The sequence below is a fragment of the Amphiprion ocellaris genome, chromosome 13 (genome assembly GCF_022539595.1).
Source record: "Amphiprion ocellaris isolate individual 3 ecotype Okinawa chromosome 13, ASM2253959v1, whole genome shotgun sequence".
Classification (NCBI taxonomy): domain Eukaryota; kingdom Metazoa; phylum Chordata; class Actinopteri; family Pomacentridae; genus Amphiprion; species Amphiprion ocellaris.
This window is the reverse complement of record NC_072778.1, coordinates 5,903,940-5,923,446: the sequence shown is the minus strand read 5'-3', so window position 1 is coordinate 5,923,446 and position 19,507 is coordinate 5,903,940. Positions and strand designations below refer to the sequence as shown.

The window sequence follows — 19,507 nt, the reverse complement described above, 5'->3', positions numbered from 1 at the left end:
TTTCCCCAGGAAAACTGAGAATTATTTGCTAGTTTCAGTGAGGATATGATTCATTTCTTTACTGCAAATCATGTTAAAAGAATTTTTTTTTAGCTGATCATCAGATAAAACAAGGCATTTAAATGTGTTATTATCTGTCATTTCCAGATTTTCCAATTTATTTTATCCGACAAACAATAAGCAGATTAATTGATAATGAATATAATTGTTAGGTCCTTTGGCATAATGGTTATTTTATTAATTATCTGACATCTCTATGATTCCATCATCTTGAATGTGAAGATTTACTTGCTGTTTGTAAATAGGTGAAAAAATTATTATTGGATTTTTAACAGGTATTATTCAGTTCATTGTCAAAAAAAGCAGAAAACATTCATATTTAAGAATCTGAAATCAGAGAATGTAGTTTTGTTGTTTCTTTAAAATCTGCTCAAATTGATTAATCGATTATCAAAATAGTTGGTGACTGATTTAATAGTTGGCAACTAAGAGGTTACATGATTAGTTGTTGCAGCTGTAAATGTTAGATGTTTGTATTTTGGACTGTTGGTCAGAGAAAAGGAGCAGACATCACCTCACCACTGAGAAAATCATCAGCAGAATAACTGAGAGTAACTTTATGAGGTTAGCTTCTGCCATATAATTATTTGATTGTATTTGTAATTTTTGTATAGTTTTGTTGTTGTCGTGAGTGTGTATGTGCAGCGTGTCCTGGAGTGGATCTGCTTTCTCCGACTCTGTGCAATGCCCACGAAGGCATCATTTGGCTGCGCCACCGCTTAAATAAAATAATAATAATAAAATATCCCAACGATGTCAAGTCTTCGTAAACACTGAAACCGCATCGAAATTTACGACTCGTGTGTACTTATTCGGTTAGTTATAATTTTAAAAATAATTAATACTGTTATTATTGTTATTTACCCGGAAGTGAACTCTTTCTGCTTCCTCCGTCCCGAGCCTCCATTCAGCGAAGATGGCGAGCGGAGGATCGTCCGTGGCTTCGCTATGGACCGAAGTGAACCGCTGCGGGCAGAATGGAGACTTCACCAGGGCCCTGAAAGCTCTCACTAAAAGTAGGTGCTCGTGTCCGTCAACGGCGGTTTTGAAAACAGGAGCAAAGCGGCGGAGAAACAGCGGACTGACGCCGTTTTTCTTCTGCTCACAGCTAGCATGACCGTATGTTAGCATACGGCTAAGCTAACGGCAGATATGCAGTTCTTAGATCTGAAAAAACAGCGAAGCCGCTCCCAGTATCAAACTACTGCTCAATGTAGTGTTTTTAAGAACTGTAGGTAGCAACTCAGCTGCTGTCTGCGTCTTTTGTGTCTTAAATGAATATTATTTTGCCACATAAGTGCACCGTTGGTCTGTGATTACTGACGTGTCCCAACCCTGACAGCTAGCTTATGATTAGCTAAGTCGCTCTCCTCAAGACTGGTTGAGTCTCAATAAAAATCACTGGACTTCTCTTTTTGTTTTGTTTTTTTTTAGGACAATATCAGTATTTTCTGCATATCGTAGAGTCCTGTGCAATATCTATAATTTAAACATAATTGAAGAATCTTGTGCATTTTACATATTGAAGTGTCTGTGTTATGTTTTTCTAAATACAGCCGATTGTGCAACATTAATACTTCAATGTGTAATATGTGCAAGCACTGTCTGGTTTCCCTTGTCACTACTGGTATATTTGTATTATTAAATTGTGTATTTATATTTTTGTAGTAATTTTTTATTATGTTTTTGCTGTATCCCTTTTGCTGCTGTAACAGTAGATCCAGTTGTTGATATTTGAATCAGTTTGTGGTCCATTTTTGTTAATTTGCATTACTGAGCGTGTTTCTGTTTTTCTCCAACAGTTTTGCACGAAAACAGGGATGACGTGACGGCCCTTCATTGTAAAATAGTTTGCCTTATTCAGAATGGGAGCTTCAAAGAGGCGCTGAACGTCATGAACATGCATGCCAAAGTGCTCGGCAGGTAAACAACATGCTGTCGCTCACCTGTGCTTGTTTTCTTTGGGGTATTAATAGTTGCTTTATTCATATCGAACTTCCCAACACACAGCTATGAGGTGCTTTAACGTAAAAACAAATAATCACAGAAATATAATTGGAAGCTTAAAATATAAATGCATTCATTATATATAAACCTGGTCGACCAAGAGGCAACTGCTTATTCTGAAATGTTCACCTGGAAGTAATGTGAGAACGCAGTATTATACAAAATTTAAGCTGGACGACTATTGATTAGTTGTGAGGTAGGCAGGGTCAAATAATGCTGGCTTTACAGAGCTCTTTTAATAATATGATCGAAGAGATTATAAATGCTGATAGAGCAGAAGCTAGCAATTGTATTTAGAATTATTTTGAATTCTTAACTTCACTCAAGCGCAGTTATGTGATTAATTAGCTTGTAGACTGGTGGAAAATGAATCCACAAAGTTGTAAAAATGAATTTGCATTTAGAGTTGCAATGATTAGTGCAGAAATTTTGGAAACTGAATAATTTTAGGTTTTTTGTTTTTGTTATTTGTAAGAAAAATTCCGATATATTTGCTGATTCAAGCCTCTCAAATGCAAGTATTTAATTTTCTGCTTTGTTTTTTATGATATTGAATTAAATATTTTTGGGATTTAGAATGTTACATGTAGCAGTGAATTTACTTTGAAATTATTTGAGAAAATAATCAGCAGATTACTCAAGAATTGTTAGACCATTTTGTCATAGCATTTTTTACATTATTAATCAAGCATTTGTTTTAGTTTCAACATCTCAAATGTGTGAATTTTTGCTGTGTGTAAATTGCTGTAAACTGACAGTCATTTGATTTTGAGACAGATAGTTTTACCCATTTGTAGACTAAATTTATCGACAGTTAAAGTTTGGTTGCGGAGCAAAGTGTTTTTCAAAAGCAATTCACAGGACTTTCCTAAAGCAACTCTCATGCACAAACAGCTAATTTAGCTAAACTAAACAATTATGTTTTAAATTTGACTTTTAAAACACAAATAAATCTGCTGTAAGGCTGTTACTTCATTGCACTGTCTCCAGATTTGGAATTGTTTAAATCTATGTACATTCAAATGCATATACGGCAACAAGTAGTTAAGTGCTTTATAGACCAGGAGCTTAATGTCCAGATCATCTTGACAACCAGAACACAGCCAGTAGAGATGTTTGAGAATCATAATGACGTATTCAGACTCAAGACATTATCAGCACATTAATTTCTGTTTAAATTATCCATTTACTACAAACCGTGGCATTTAATATTATAACTGCGTACAACTTTTACGGCATTCCTGGCTTGCTTTTCCTGTGATGTTCTCCCCTTTTAAGAACATTATTCATCTTTTTCCTCAGTGAGGTTGTGTTTGAGAAGGCGTACTGCGAGTACCGGCTGAACAGAGTGGAAAGTTCTCTGAAGACCATCGAAGGAGCTCCTGAGCAGACAGACAAGCTGAAGGAGCTTTACGGTCAAGTGGTGAGTTTCACCAAATTCTGATATTAGTGTCTTCTTTTATTCTTGTATATTATAGTGAGTATTTTCTGTTTGGGTAAGAGGAGTCAGTGTTATTGGCGACCTTCCTTTCAAAGAAGCACCAAAACTCTCTGTAAAAATTAGTGTATCACTAATGTGAGCCCTTCTAAGTTGCTGATTATTGATGTTTGCATCATATAATATTAAGCATCATGGCTTTTGCAGCGTCAGATCTCTTACTATATAAAAAATATAGAAATGAAGTGCTGTAAGATACAAGCAAGTAACTAATATAATTTCTTTCAGAACAATTTGGAATATGGTGCCACTGTAACACAACATGATTGCATACAAATAGATCAGTGGTGCAGTAGAGGAACAACACTGAAGATGATTAATATTGTTGTTCTTCATCTATCAGCTTAATATTTTGAGTTTTGTAACTGTGTTCTCACAACAGTTCTTGTTTTGAGAGGGTCAGAACATCTGCTGAGCTGACCTGGCTGTGTTTTTCCTGTCTAGTTGTACAGACTAGAGCGCTACGATGAGTGCAAGTCTGTCTACACAGATCTGATCAGGAACTCCCAGGACGAGTACGAGGAGGAGAGGAAGACTAACCTCGCTGCTGTGGTGGCTACGATGAGTCAGTGGGAGAAGGCTCCGATGGTACACACCTCAGTCTTTAATCTGATGCTCTTCTAAATCCAAAAGAGTAGACACGTCTTCACTCAGAACTGGAATCAGACTGGGTTTTGATTTGAATTTTTCCTGTTCATTTAAGATTGTGTGTTTTGTTTTTCCACTGCAGGAAGATCTGGGTCTTCCCGAGTCCACGTATGAGCTCTGTTACAACACTGCCTGTGCTCTGATTGGCCAAGGACAGCTTACAGAGGCCCTCAATAAACTACGACAAGCAGAGGGTCAGTCCATTTACGTTCAGTCTCCTGCGTAAAGCTGCTGTTTGGTCCAGTTTTTTCAATGATGTTTGACATGAAGTGATTGTTTCCTTTGACAGAGCTTTGCAGAGTCTCACTGGCAGATGATTCTGTAAGTGTTTGAATTTCATTTCTAACATTTCCATCCATAAAACTGTGAAAATTGTATGTTTTTGTGAATAAATATGAACTGTAGGATTTGACGAGCTTGTAAAAGGCACAGTCCAGTGTAAATATTGTGTTGTCTGTGAGTGAAATTGTGCAGTGAAGTCTTTCACTTTCCAAAAAGATTCAGGATGTTTTGAGTTTAGCTGTAATGGAAGAATGCTGATATTACAAGAAACTAGCAGTTAAACAGCCGGTTTGTCCCCATCAGGATGTGACTGAGGAGGACATCGACTCGGAGCTGGCTATCATCCATTCACAGATGGCGTACATCATGCAGTTACAGGGTCGGACAGACGAGGCTCTGCAGCTCTACAACCAGGTCATCAAGCTCAAGTGAGTCAAGGTTGCATTACGTCAGATTTAGTCCCAGCAGAGATGATGGAAATGCTGTGGCAGAGAGCATTGGACATACAGAGGGGCGTTTTTTCTAGTTTTATTTCGTATTATGATGTTAAATTTGTACAAGAAATAAATAAGACCGTTTACCAGGCGTCCAAATTAAATACTTGCTTCATAGCGTGCTGTAATTGTCTGCTTTAATTTCAGGCCATCAGATGTGGGTCTGTTGGCTGTGACCGCCAACAATATCATCACAATAAACAAGGTGAGTCAAGAGCTCGCCAGCTTTAAACTTTCCTGACATCAGTAGCATTTAACAGCAGAGGTAACATATGCTGACTCAAGCCAGATATTCATTGCAATTTTGCATACTCAAGACTTGCTTGTCTAACATGATAAAAGACTTGACTTGGACTTCATGACTTCAGACTGGACTTAGTCTTGTAACGGAGGACTCCAAAGGACTTGAACTGTTATTTTTCATTGAGTATGTGTATGTCAGGAGTTGTAGTGTTTTTGGATGATCAAGTTTAAGTTTTTCTAAAAGTTTCTGATATGCATGAACTGTATGTCGTTGTTTTAAAGCTAAAGGTTAGTTGGTTTGTAAACATTTTAGTTGAATACATGATATTTCCAACCTTTTGATCACCGTAAAGCAGCCTCAGGATCAAAAATCATCCCAAACTCTATATTTTTGTGGGACACTTCAAATGCAACTTTTTAAAACATTGCTATTCATCTGACTCACCATCAGTCCTGGTGTGTTTGCCCATAATCATATTTTTACACTATTTTCACACCAAAAGAGGTTAAAAAGGTGTGACCCTCCTGAAACGAAAGTTGGGGCAGGAGGCTTAACACTGTGGTGTTAATTATTTTGGTTAATACTTTTCACTTTTGACACACATCTTATAATTTCCAATTTGCAGCCTCTGTTGTGTTCCTTTAAGAGGCTTGGTATTATTTCCTGCCTGAAACTGACAAATATCAATCATTAAGTCTCGTAAGATCAGCAGGCTGTCAGTTAATTTTTGAAAATACAACTCAAATTTTGTCTTTAAGCTGATTTAAATGTGGAATGTGAAGTGAGTCATCAGAATATCGTATGACGAAATTTCGTGTGACTCGATTTGACTGATTTTCACCTCAGTAACTTGCTTGTGACTTGAACACGCACAAGTTACTCTCACCTATTTTCAACAGTAAATGTACTTCAACATCAGTCAAGTCACGATTCTTAATGCTATATCTCTCCGTCTGTCTTCCCTCAGGACCAAAATGTGTTCGACTCAAAGAAAAAGGTGAAACTGATGAGTGCTGAGGGCGTTGAATACAAGCTGGCAAAGAAGCAGCTGCAAGCCATCGACTTCAACAAAGCCCTGCTGGCCATGTACACTAACCAGGTGCGGTTGTAGCATGAAACCATCTGTGACTTGAAACATTTCTATCATTTTGCATTTTAAAACTGATCAGTTTTTGTTGTTGCTTTGCCATTTGCCCGTCAACAGGCTGACCAGTGCAGGAAACTGTCCTCCAGTCTTCAGTCTCAGAACCCAGGTCACCCTCGGCCGGTCCTAATCCAGGTGGCTCAGCTGTGTAGGGAGAAGCAGCACAGCCGGGCCATCGAGCTGCTCCAGGTATCAGTGACACACTGTTGCTTGTTGTCAGGCTAATTTACATTCTCCATCTTCAGTCTGAGCTTGTTGCAGTCCCAGTTAGGCAAAAAAACAGCAGTGGTAAAAGTACCCAAGTATAAATGTGCTTAAACAGGAATGAAAATTCTTAGCAGTTTTCATAATCTTTACTGGGCAGTGTTGTTCATCAGTAATTGATTAACCAATAGCATGAACTGATTACAGTGTTACATTATTCCACATGCTGATATAGCTATTATTGATATGAGCTGCTAAAATGGCGTATTGCATACAGCATTTGGGTCATAGAGCGCTTTCCCAGCAGAGTTCAACTCATTTAGAAGCTGTGAACTCTGCCCAGTGGGTATTAACTATCACAGAAGCTATCAATTACCTGTTAATCACTAACTTGACTAGGTGAAAGTATTAAAGTAATCATGTCAGTAGAATGAGCCCTGTAACTTAAACACTATCATATACTATACTGTTCATTTTATATTAGTGTGTAAGCAGCTTTTTATTGTTGTAGCTGGCTGATTTGGAGAAGATTTTGACATTTTATTTTATTGATCTGCTTCATTTGTTAATTTAGTTGTAGTTAAAGTTGATTATTGTTTGTAAAAATTCAGAAAATACTGAGAAATGTTAATTTTTCCTACGTTTGTAAAAGTCCTGCGTAAGGATTAGCAGTAAATTGTAATGGAAGTATCAAAGTTTTAAAAAACATAGCTATATTAGCTATTGTGTAAAATCTTCCTCTCAAAAGTAACTAAAGCTATCACATATATGTAGTGGAATGGAAGTAAATGAAATGGAAATAGTTAAATACCTCAAAATTGTGATTAAGTGCAGTACTTGAGTAAATGTTCATATTTTTGAAGTCACTCAGCATTTCTCACTATTTTCTGTGCACAAAATTGAAGGATGCTTTAAAACACTCAGCAAATGGTTGAAAAATGATGACGTTGTTGGTGAAATTTAAGCATTGTTTGCTAATTGACTTTTGTTTTCCAGCAATTCTCAGATCAAAATCCAGAGAGTGCATCTGGCATCAAACTGACAATGGCACAACTCTATTTAGTACAAGGTAAAGACACATTTTGATGCTTTTAGACTGACTCTCTGAGGACATGATAGCAAATGAAAATGTTAACGTTTGCAGCTTGCTATAAGAAACACGTTGATCTTTATTTGAACTTGTTTGTCAGTTGGTGGTGTCCCATAATCATTAGTGCTAAAATGTTCATAAACAAGAAGTACAATATGAAAGGGAAAAGTTTCTATACCTTAAAACTGAGTTTTATCAAAGTCATTTTGATTAGATTAGCTTTTTCATGCTTTTTTTTCTGGTTTTTGGTCTTTAGGTCATGTAACAAAAGCCTGTGATGTTCTGAGGTCCATTGAAGAGTTCAAGCACAAATCAGGGATGGTAAGACCACAATAAAAACTGTATTATACAGAAGTTTATCACAACTGTTTCCACTATTTTTGTATTATTATGTTGTGTCTGTAACATAACGGCTTGTTTTATCGCAGGATCTTGGTTACTATCTGATGAGTTTTTCTCTCAAGCATCCATCTAAATTATGTTTTTGACTTTTCAGATCTCAGCTCTGGTAACGATGTACTCCCACGAAGAAGACATCGACAGCGCTATTGATGTTTTCAAACAAGCTATCGAGCATTACCAGTCTGAACAGGTTTGTGTTCAGCATTTTCTGAGTTGATTTAAAGTTGTTTTCGAAAGAAAATCATCGTCAGCACATTAATAACTTTGTAGAATTTGTAGCAGAGCTGTTGAATAGACTGTACAGCTCTACTAAAGGTGCTAAAGGTTACACTGCATATAATATTTTCATTTGAGGAGGCAGCAAACACACAAACTAGTGTCACATATCTGAACATATTTCAATGTGTTTCTCCTCCACAGCCTGGATCTGCTGCACACTTGGCTCTTGTACGAGAAGCTGCCAATTTCAAACTGAAGTACGGACGGAAAAAAGAAGCCATTAGCGATCTGGAGCAGCTTTGGAAGTGAGTTAAATCCTCACAAAGCACTTGACCAGCTCAGCATATGTGAAGTTTGTTAAAGTTAAAACAACAGAGCTGCATTTTGTCCTTCTTGCCAGCTAATGTCAAGCAGATCAAATATTTATCAAGCTCTATCAAATACTGACAAATATTTTTTATGGTACATCTTTTAAATACATTTGCATTTATTCAGTACATCTGTAGCTGTTTGACCATTCTATTTTCTGTTTTCATTTTTTTAGAATTTGTTCTTTACAGCAAATAAACTTACCTTTTTATCTGTCTTAACACAGACAAAACACCAATGACGTCCACACACTGGCTCAGCTCATCTCTGCCTACTCCCTGGTGGACACGGACAAAGCCAAATCGTATCCTTTCACCTGAATAAGTGTTTCAAATGGAAGAGCTGAAACGGTGGCAGGTGCTTGTTTGTTTTATCGTAATAAATAGCAGACTTTCTCTGATTTTTAAATGCAGAAATTAAATGTTTTTATGTGTTGAATTGATGGTCAGATAAAAAAAAGGTGGTAAAAATGTCACCTTGATCTAATTTTCCACAATTTGTTGCTTTTTTTGTTTGTTTTAGACGAAAAAAAAGATTAATCATAAATTATTTAAAGTACAAACCAGTAATGAAAACAAGTGCTTCCCTAGAAGATCACAAACACACCTATTGTAGATTGGTGTGAAATTCAGAAACCTGCTGTTAGGTCCAAAAGGTGAATGAGCAATGCAAAAATCATTAGTTTATAGAAGAAAGTGTTCCATCCTTAGCGCTGGTCTACAGCCTCAGCAAGCACCTACCGTCTGCAGACACCATGTCCTTCAACGTGGACGTGGACGAGCTGGAGAACTCCCACGGAGCCACATACGTCAGGAAAAAAGCTGCTAAAGTTGTAGGAGAAAGCCTTCCCAAAGAGCAAGGGTAAACCCTCGTTATACTACATTGGTTTTGCAATGTCCACATTTCCTTTTAATGATCAGAGAGGGAAGGAGGAGCTTAGGTTGCTACATATTCAACTTTCTGCTTCTCTGTTGTCTTTACAGCCAAGACGAAATCAAAAAGAAGAAGAAGAAAAAGAAAGGTACAACTGTGCTTCAACTGTGGATCAAAGAATTTAAGTAAAACAAATGATTAGTGTTCAGAAAGTCTTTGTTTCCTGTTAACAGTCTGAATTCCCAAGCAGTTCCTTTACTGTCACATTTCTCCTCGTTGTGGACTCATTTGTCACTTTAAATAAAGTCCTGCACCTGTATAGAAACAGAACAACAATGACTAGAAGTAAAGGGGACTCAAGTCTGTCTTTTGTGCAGAATGGCACCGTTACAATGCCATAAAAATCATCAAAAAAGGAAAGTTATGAACGAGCATTGAAAAAAAAACTGGAATGAACATGTGCAGGTTTTTTTCCGAATAGCTACAGGTGTTAATACTGGAAAGAAATAGTGACTCCACATACTGGAGATATTGTACCACTAAAGGATTTTGATGAAATAAACTTAGGTTTGGCTGTTTTTCCTGTCAGCACAGTACATTCACAGAGTGTTGAAAACTTGAAAATCTGGTGATTCTTCGTGTTTGTACAGTTTCAGACTCTGATAGTTTTTGTGTTTGTTTTTTATTTTAAACCCACTGTTAGTTTTTGGTTGTTAAAACTGTCAAAATGACATCAAAAAAGTAGTAGTGGCTTTAATTTTTTTATTGACACTTTAATGATATTTTACTATAAAATCTACCTTAAAAAAGAGGTGCAATATAATAATGTGTGACCACTGTATTTTTCTACCTGATGGGTAGAGCAATGTATCCAGAACTTTGTAACTCTTAGAGAAAAGGTGCCTTTTAGAAATATAACACACCTTTATCCTTTGAGACGACCAACTCTTTACTTGCTCTTCAAGTTATTTCATGTTTGTAGTTATTGACTTACTAACTGCCTCATTGACCTTCATTTTAGGAAAATTACCCAAGAACTACGACCCCAAAGCGACCCCCGACCCCGAGAGGTGGCTTCCAATGAGGGAGCGGTCCTACTACAGAGGCAAGAAGAAGGGCAAGAAGAAGGAGCAAATCGGAAAAGGCACGCAGGGAGCAACCGCAGGAGCTTCAGCTGAGCTGTGAGTAAACTAAACAATCACATGCAAGTGCAAACAGAGCCGTTTTGTAATTGAAACCTAATAATTAAATCCACTAATGGTGATAAAGTCCCTGAGATCGTTCTGTTGTTTCCCTGCCAATAAAGCCTCCAGAAACAGCTTTCCTGTTGTTGTAGCTACAGTATAAATATTTCTCAGTCTCACCTGGAGGAAAAACTAATCTGACAGAACTCACTAAACTGCTTTGACATTAGAATGTGAGGGAGTGTGGTAGTGTCGGTTTATCTCATTTCTCAAATCAAGACACCTATTAACTTTGGTAGACACCACTTTCCAGATGATTATAATGAAGTCTTCAGATCATGTCAGTCTTCGGTTGTTAACCCTGTAGACCCCAGCGTAGCAGGGGTGCTATGATTGCATATTCATTTTTGATTGGCGGTAGATTTAATACCAGATAAGATCGATCTTTCTTTTTTCATATAAAATCTGGTGAGTTAAACTAATAATTCACATATTCACCAGGTCTCAGAGCGCTTTTTCGTTGCAGTGATGGGTTTGTAAAAATATGCATTAAAGCGAACATAACAAAAACCTTCGAACAAAAAAATGTTTGTTTGGTTTTTTTTTAGGTTTATTGCACTTTTAAGCAGTTTGTTGCAGTTGTTAAGACATAAGTCAATACATGTTATTAAAACTTGGGATGTAAGGGTTATATTGATGTAAAACAAGTGAAAATACTCAAAAATTGCACTACAGTATGTAAAAATGTAAGAAAATGTCCCGGTGGACTTGCACAATGGTAGGTCTTTAAGGGTTAATGATCCATGAGCCATGTGAAAATCCTCTTGAATAAAGGTGAAATGTCTTCAAGAGCCAAATATGAGTTTCTCTTGCTTACTACTGAAGATCTTAGGATTTGCATTAAACCTCTGAAGAGACAGAGACAACTTCTTCTCAGTGCAGCTGTTGTCGTATGATTGCTGTTTCACATCTGTACAAACTGTAAAAGAAGAGAAAAACTACAGACTGAAGGAAAAATGACTCTCTTAAAGGTCATAATGGCCTTTAGACAGACAGACGCTGCAGGAGATTACATATAGTCTATTCTGATGTGACTAAGCAGACGAGTTGTCTCCATATTGGTCTGTAATCTAAATCTGACCTTCTCCTAACTACAATATATACCCAAAGATCAGAGAGAATCCTCAGAACTGATGCTGGCATTGCTTGCATGTACTGCTGCTCTGTTAGTGTCACTTCTCCTGATATCAGTAAACCTGAATCTCACCCTAACCCATCTGAGTTTCCAGCGTGTCTCTCTGTGTCTGCCTCGCTCAACTTCCACAACACAGACTACAGCAGTTTGAAAACAAACCTCTAAGAGGAGTTTGGTATTTTCTCTCTTCAGGGACGCCAGTAAGACCGCCAGTAGCCCCCCTACCTCCCCGAGACCAGGCTCTGCGTCCGGCTCATCTGCAGCCCCGGCCAGCGTGGTCCCCCCACGACAGCAGAAACCCGCAGCCTCGGGGGCCACCCGCAAGAAAGCACCACAGAAGAAGAAGAAGGGAGGCAAAGGAGGCTGGTAGTCGGAAGGAAACGACGTGAGGAGGAGTGGCTGAGAAATCAGAAGCTTTTTGTTTGTTATTTTGTCTTCTCTGTTCGGGTCATTTTGCAAACACGTGAAACCAAAATCTCCCCATCGCTCTTCTACACCATTAATTTGTAATATTTTGTGAAGTACAGCAGAGAGAATATTTAAAGGACAGTTCCACTGAAATATTAGAACTTATTGTTGCTCTGCAGGAACAGTTTTTGATTCTCTTTAACTTTGGTGTATTGGGGTCACAGTAAAATGATACTACAGATGCTACTCATGAATATTTTTCATTAAATTTGCAATGAATGTTGTTCGTTGGAGTATTTTCAGTGACTATACGACTGTTTTACTGTATTTTACACCTTCTTCAAGGGATATCCAGCAGCATATGTCTATAACACATTTCAATGTTTGAATCAAGTTCTTGAATAATGTCACTTCTGACATTTAGATCATTTTGTGGGACCTTTACATTTTAGTTACACTTTAGGAAACTAAATCCAGTGTTACGTCATTATTGCATTTTTAGAACATGAATTATTTACTTTAAAATAACTACAGTCAGGATTGTCTGAAAACTGCTTCTGCAGAGTAATGTGAAGTTTAGAATTTTGGGGGAATTGTCCTAAAATATGTAAGAGTCTGAATATTCAGATGTCGAACTCTGGCTGTCTGCGTCATGTTTCTTTAATACGTCCCTTTTATTTTCAATCAGCTGCAGAGAAGTAAAAGATATTTATTTTTGAATCCCTGTGTTGACTTCAAGCGGAAGAGTTTTAATTCTGTCAGATGCATGTTTTAGAAAGACACTATTTTGGCCAAGCAGGAGTCCCATTTTGTTAAGTCTTAATAAAACTCTGAACAGCGACATGCCTCCTGTGTTTCCTGTAATCATCTAAATTGAAATTTAAAATCTGGTTTAATGCTGATTATCTGCAGGTCTCAGAGCCATAAGAGGCACTGAAAGCACTCAAGTTTCCTTTAACAAGATACTAAAGTTCTTTTTTCTTATTTCTTAAAGTTTTAAGCAATGTCTCAGCATTGTTTTGTTTTTTTAAGTATGTTTTGATCGGTCAATCAGTCAAAATTGTCATTGAACATAATGTGTGACAAGAAATGTTTTAACCAAGCACAGGTTAAAAGCTAAAGCAAATGTTCAGCATCTTTATATAAGATTTTGTTGCCACTTCCTTAGATTATATGCAAAGGAAGCATTGCAACTCATGTTATATTGATAATATAGGAACTATTGTTTAAAGCAGCTTTAAATCTGAAGTAATAAATACATTTATTGCATTTTATTATAAATAGTTTTCTGGGAACCATTTCTTCACCACTTGTTCTCTTGATTCTGTATGAATGACATGATGAGAAATATCAGTGAAAATATCTGACTTCTATACTCAGTGGCTCCTGTTTAAAATTTCAAAATGGAGAAAAAAAAACGTGTTTAAGCTGTGCAAATTTTTTCAAAAATTATCTCGGAAAGTACTTAAATATCCATGGTTTATGATAAACAAAAAGTTCCAAGCAAATCTGACATTCTGGAGCAGAAGGCCCCTGATGATTTGGAGTAACCTCATCTCATGTCAACTTAATGAGAGTTATGTGTGTTCACTCTGAGGGCTGTTTGGTTTTGTGGTTATTTTATCTTTTTGTTGTGGGGCACACAGTCCATGCATAATAATCATTATTTAAAATATGTTGATTAAAAAAATGCTCCCACAATTACAAGAGATATCGATGAAAAAAAATACAACCAAAAAAGGAGATTTAAATTTTATTTTAACTGTTTTATTTGAGATTCAGTTTGGTCATCAGGGGGGTGGGACAAGAGAACAACATCATTTTAGGGGGAACTCTAGACTTATTTGGTATTAAAAAAAACATATTTAAACATTATTTTCTCCTAGTTTTTTCGATTTGGTCTCAGGACAAGTAAATTTATACAACAACTGCATGTTTTAGTATTTTGTACATGAATTATTTGAAATTTGAAGTAAAATGTCCAATTCTGGAATGGTCCATTAACCTAATTGGTTTAATTGATTAGTCATTAATTCCTCCTGCCACTTGTGGGCGCTGTTGCTCTGTAATTATCCATGTTGACACACACCTGCAGTGTGAACACCTGAGCAGCATCATCATTCTGTACCTGCCGGAGCTCCAGGAGACACCATGCCCCATGCGCCGCCTCCTTACTCGGACTTCTTCGACGAGCTTCTGACGGAGGACGTGGAGGAGCTGCTGGGCCGCTTCCAGCTCTCGGACTCGGTCAGATATGAGGTGTTCGCGGACATCTGGAGGCAGATGTGCTTCTCGGATGTCTTCAGAGGAATCCCCAGCCTGGCAGAGCTCAAGAGATTCAGCAGGGTCGCTCTGGCCACAGCCGTCAGCTACTTCCTGCCTCCGTTCAGCTTCCAGATCAGAGTGGGAGGTTTGTACCTGATGTTTGCTTTCTACCACACGCAGCTCTGCACACCCCCGGTCCGGATCAGGCTGGCTCTGAAGGACTGGGTCTACATCAAGAAGTTCCTCAGAGATTGTGCAGACGCCGGGCACCACGACGTGCTTTACGTCTACCGGAAGCTGGATGCGGCCAAAGCCTTCCACTACACCGCCATGCCGCACGTCCTCACCTTCCAGAAGCAGCGCAAACCCAAGAAGGCCGCTGTGTGTGCGGAGTTCCTGGGCAGAACGACCGCAGTGCAGGAGTTCATGTGTGCGGACATCCTGGAGGAGCTGGGCAACCTCCAGGGCCAGTACGAGCAGCTGAAGGAGGCCTGCCCGGAGGTGAGAGGTCAGGCGGCCATGACGCACCGAGACCTGGCCTCCCGCCTCACAGACTGCGTGTCGGAGTTCATCAGCTGGCAGCAGAAGAGCTTCTCCTCTCTGTGCGGGAAGGAGAAGAAGGTGGCGGGTGAAGATGGAGAAGAAGAGTCCAGCCGCGGCAGCAGCAGAGCCAGACTGCTGTCCTCCATCAAGCAGAAGAGCTACAGTTGCTACCAGGAGGCGCCCAAGTCTCGGAGGCACCGGCAGGCGGAGACGGCGGAGTCGCCGAGCTCCGGGTCCGAGCAGCTGCAGGAGCCCGCCGCAAGGCAGAAGAAGAGGCCTCCCTCTCTGCGGGCCCGGACCCAGCAGAGCCTGGGGGAGAGCCTGGGGGACAGCAGGACGCAGGCCTGGCTGCTGAGCGTCCCGGAGCAGAAGGAGAGGCTCCCGATGAGGAGGACCAAGCAGGCAGCGGCCCAGTACGCCTGAGGACCAGGGCAGGATGTTCTCCTCTTCTCTGGTAAACAGACAACCTTAGTTTATCTGGTTCATTATAACCCGCCCAGTTTCTGTTTTAACTGGAATCATTTGTTCATAAATTTAATAATAAATCGTTGTTAAGTTCTTGCACTTGTTCCACAATTTTTTATTAATCTGATTAAGTTCCAAAAGCCCAACCAGTTGGCGTTTGAGTCTTTTCTTCAAGTCAGCAAATTACTCCAATGTAAACCGAGTTTTACAGGACAACAAATATATTCCTCTCCTTGTTTTGTTGCAGTTTTGAGCCAAGTTATAACAGACTCCAAACACATAACAACCCCAAAAATGGATTTTTTTTGCCGAATGGGACCTTTAATATCCAGCACCTTTTAGACATACACTCCTTTCTAATAATTTGGCAGCAACTAATGTGTCTGATCTATTCCTGAGTGAGGGGCCGGGTAAGAGTTTTTGGTAAAAGTTGTAACAGTAGTCGTACTATGTTGGACCTAGTAATATTTCTGTATCACTTTTAACACAACACACAACTAAAACATGGTATCTGACCTCAAAGTCTTCAGTTTGCAGTCTGGATTCTCCAGAAACCCACACAGATGCTTCACTCCTGAATCTTGCAGCTTGTTTGCACCCATGTCCAGAAGTTTCAGATGGGAAGGGTTGGACTTCAGAGATGGAACCAGAGAATCACCACTGACCTCTGACAAACTGCAGAGCTCCAACCTGAATAAAGAAAAAAGCATGTAGAGAAAATCATTGATGATCCAAAGATGTGTGAAGCTCAACATTACTATAAACTGTCAACTCTTCAATTCACCTTTTTTTTCCATGTCATGAATCACAGAGAGCAGACCTTTCAAGAACTTAGCTAGATGTTACCATCCTTGTTACTAATGTTGATCAAGCCTAGACAGGTGCTACACCTCTAGAGCATTACTCCAGCCAATACTGGCTAGCAGTCATGACACTTGTGTCAAATAAGTACCCCAAAAGGGACTGACATAGTGTCGCTCGTCATTCAGATTCCTCTGACACAGCTTCAGCTACCTGACCACTGATACAAGTGGCTAGCTTGACAGTACAACTAAGCTTGTTAACAGCATGGCTGCCAGATACTTTAAAACTGGGTTGGACAGAATGTATTAGATGCCACCTAGCACATAGAAGTTAGTGCTTCAGTTTTTTTGTTCAAAGTAACAGCAATGCTACAGCGAAAGGTCATTGAGGAGCACAGTAGTAGGAGTGATGCAACCCACCATATGTCACTGTAGCCTACCGTGGCTGTACAGCCCAGACTTAACTTATCGTTAAGCTATCTACACCAAGGTAGGTGGAACAGAAAGCAGACTTTCATTCAGATTTTGACCCCATGGTTGCAAATTTTCAAGTTTTGACATTCATGATGTGTGCATACCCAAGGATAACATCGAGTCGGCCACACATGGCACCTGCTAGGGCAACAAAATGGATTCCTTTCTCCCACTGATAGACGATGCTGAGGCTAGCTGCAAGGCTGTTATGTTGGAAAAGATCAAGGCCAATGAAGAGCTTCTCCCTAATTTCTTCACAGGAGTGTTACAACAGGTAGTGTTGGGTGAAGAGGACAGCATCCCCCTCAGGTGATCTGAAGAGGACAACGTTCCCTTCAGATCACCTGGTGGAGTCTCCTTGGAGGGAAACTTTTGTTCCCTCCCTCGGCTCATGTTTATGGATCACATGAGCACAGCTGCTCTTCCTCTCTGCACTTACAGGAAACCACACGTTTATGTTACATTATTAACTTTCACATACTATTTGAGTCAAATTTGACCCATTTTGACATTTGATTGCAGTAAAGAGATGAATTTTTATAATGTTAGCCTAAAATTTGGATGAATTTTCCCAAAGTAACCCCTAATGAATAGACTGTATATACAGATGTTTATATATAAGATGCTTATATAGGCTGTTCTCTCTAAGCTGCGCGCGTGCGCAATTGCACACTGCAGACACGGTCTCCGCGCACAGAAAATCTGCGCTGCACAAAAAAATCCAACCTAAATTGTAAATAAAATAAACACGTAACAATTCATTCTGTGCTATTTTTCAATGTGAGTCAGTGAGTGATCGGTGACTGGCTGCTGCAGCCAATGATGCGATTCACATACGTATTTACCATAGACTGTATATAATGGTATTTACGCAGCTAATCAACGTCAGGCGTCCTTATGTGCAGCTACCGTTGTTCTCATAGATATGAATGAGTAGATAGGACACGCCCCTTTGAGCTACGTGCTACAGCGAGGCTAAGCTAGTGGGTGCAAAGTTTTAGTGCATTCCGTTGATGGAGACGGCGTGAAAACGGAAACAAGAAGTATGCCGGCTCACTGTGCTGTATACAGTTACACACTGCGTCGTACGATTGAGACAAGGAAACTTGGAATGACTTTTCATAGGTAAGAATAGTTTTTGGCTCTTTTTTCATTATGAAATCTTGTTGAGAGCTTCCAGTCTATGAGAGCTAACTAGTTAGCCACTAGCAAAACGCTAAGGCGAGCTAGCAGCTTGACAAGCAAATACCAGACAATTAATAGTAGCTGTAGTATAGTTGTACAAGCAGTAGTAGTAATACTAAAAGTACAAGCAGCAGTAGTAGTATAAACAGCTGTCAGAGTCGTAGAAGTAGTATCAACATTTGTAATAGTATTACAAGTTGTAGTAGCAGTGCCAGTATCAGCAGCAGTAGTGTACTATCACTACTACTAGTAGTAGTCACATTGCTATTACTACCACCAATACTACCAATAGTAGTTATAAAGCCTAACTCATGTATATCCAGATTACCATCTATGTTCTTCCTCCAAACCCATTTTATGATTGAGATTACAGGCAGTTCTTTAGGACTGCTCTCAAATAATTGAAATGTTACTAAACAAGGTTATACTTATCAAATTAAATAGCTCTGGTCTCCAGTATATTGGCGAATTTGGTTATTTGTACTTAATTTATTAGCATGATTTCTTTTTAATATGTTGTGTACAGACTTAATTACTTCTCTGTCTACTTTTCTTACTCCATGTAGATTTCCCAGAGACTATGGGTTGAGGAGGAATTGGAAGTTTGTCGGTTTAGACCTGGTGTCATTCCATCAGTGTTAAACTTCCCGGCTCATCTTGGAAGAGTACGTGCCAGAAAGACCACGACCAAGCAGCCTTGAGATCTTAGGCAGCGTCTCCCTCAGGTGGGTGTTGACGGTGTTCACGGTCAGGTCTGTAGAGGGGGGAGGCCGCCACCCACCTCCCCACCTACTCTCCGCCCTGACTCCACCCAGACTCCGCCTTGGCTCCACCCATGTGGTCACTTTATTAACTACGATGCCAAAGGGACGACGAAATTACTTCTTTTCATCTGATCTGTAGCTCAGTGAGTTAAGGGTTTACCTGTAGAGCTGCAGGTCGCTGGTTCAAGACCAGACCCTTCTTAAATTTTATCAAAATCCTGACAAAGACAAAGAAAAATGCCAGTAGTGGGTCTTGAACCTACTACCTTCCACTTGGTAGTCTCTCTTCCTATCCCCTGAGCTACTCGCTCAGATACTAATTCTTCTTTTTTTTTTTTTGTATTTATCATCTATTTTTTTTTTTGCCATTTTCGAGTTTTTTTTAACTTGAGTCTCGACTCGACCGTTTTTCTCAGGAGGTTGGACTTCAGCCTTTTTGCTGGAGGGTTGAACCCTCAGTTCCAAGACTTTCAGAGCCTCCAGACCTCCCGAGTCCTCAGGACCTGAGCTTTCACACAGTCTGAGGGCTGAAATTTTCTAAGTCCCACAGTAGTTCTCTGTTAGATTGAATTTCCAGACAGTCCAAGGACTGATATCTTCTAAGTTCTTGAGTAGTTCTCTGTTAGTTTGAACCTTCACACAGTCTGAGGACTGAAATCTTAAAAGTTCTTGAGTAGTTCTCTGTTA

At 39.3% G+C, this 19,507-nt stretch overlaps 2 protein-coding genes across 2 annotated transcripts; both read left to right on the top strand.

The window, feature by feature from the left end:
- The first annotated feature begins 960 nt into the window (after nucleotides 1–960).
- srp72 (signal recognition particle 72) lies at nucleotides 961–13,162 on the top strand. The gene is made up of 19 exons (XM_023287399.3): nucleotides 961–1,076; nucleotides 1,863–1,983; nucleotides 3,370–3,490; nucleotides 4,010–4,153; nucleotides 4,296–4,407; nucleotides 4,503–4,534; nucleotides 4,799–4,923; nucleotides 5,137–5,194; nucleotides 6,201–6,332; nucleotides 6,438–6,566; nucleotides 7,578–7,650; nucleotides 7,928–7,992; nucleotides 8,168–8,263; nucleotides 8,494–8,597; nucleotides 8,888–8,965; nucleotides 9,385–9,522; nucleotides 9,645–9,682; nucleotides 10,556–10,715; nucleotides 12,106–13,162. The coding sequence occupies exons 1-19, from the start codon at nucleotides 977–979 to the stop codon at nucleotides 12,281–12,283; spliced, it is 2,004 nt and encodes a 667-aa protein (XP_023143167.1). The 5' UTR covers nucleotides 961–976; the 3' UTR covers nucleotides 12,284–13,162.
- Nucleotides 13,163–14,416: 1,254 nt separating this feature from the next.
- Nucleotides 14,417–15,690, top strand: LOC111579890 (snRNA-activating protein complex subunit 1-like). The gene has a single exon (XM_023287400.3). The coding sequence runs from the start codon at nucleotides 14,473–14,475 to the stop codon at nucleotides 15,550–15,552; it is 1,080 nt and encodes a 359-aa protein (XP_023143168.2). The 5' UTR covers nucleotides 14,417–14,472; the 3' UTR covers nucleotides 15,553–15,690.
- The last annotated feature ends 3,817 nt before the right edge of the window (nucleotides 15,691–19,507 follow it).

Excerpts from the sequence above, each read along its gene's own strand:
- srp72 (XM_023287399.3), top strand. The coding sequence starts at position 977 with ATGGCGAGCGGAGGATCGTCCGTGGCTTCGCTATGGACCGAAGTGAAC. Across the intron at positions 1,984-3,369 it reads CATGCCAAAGTGCTCGGCAG|TGAGGTTGTGTTTGAGAAGG; the intron begins GTAAACAACATG and ends CTTTTTCCTCAG. Across the intron at positions 8,598-8,887 it reads GATCTGGAGCAGCTTTGGAA|ACAAAACACCAATGACGTCC; the intron begins GTGAGTTAAATC and ends GTCTTAACACAG.
- LOC111579890 (XM_023287400.3), top strand. The coding sequence starts at position 14,473 with ATGCCCCATGCGCCGCCTCCTTACTCGGACTTCTTCGACGAGCTTCTG.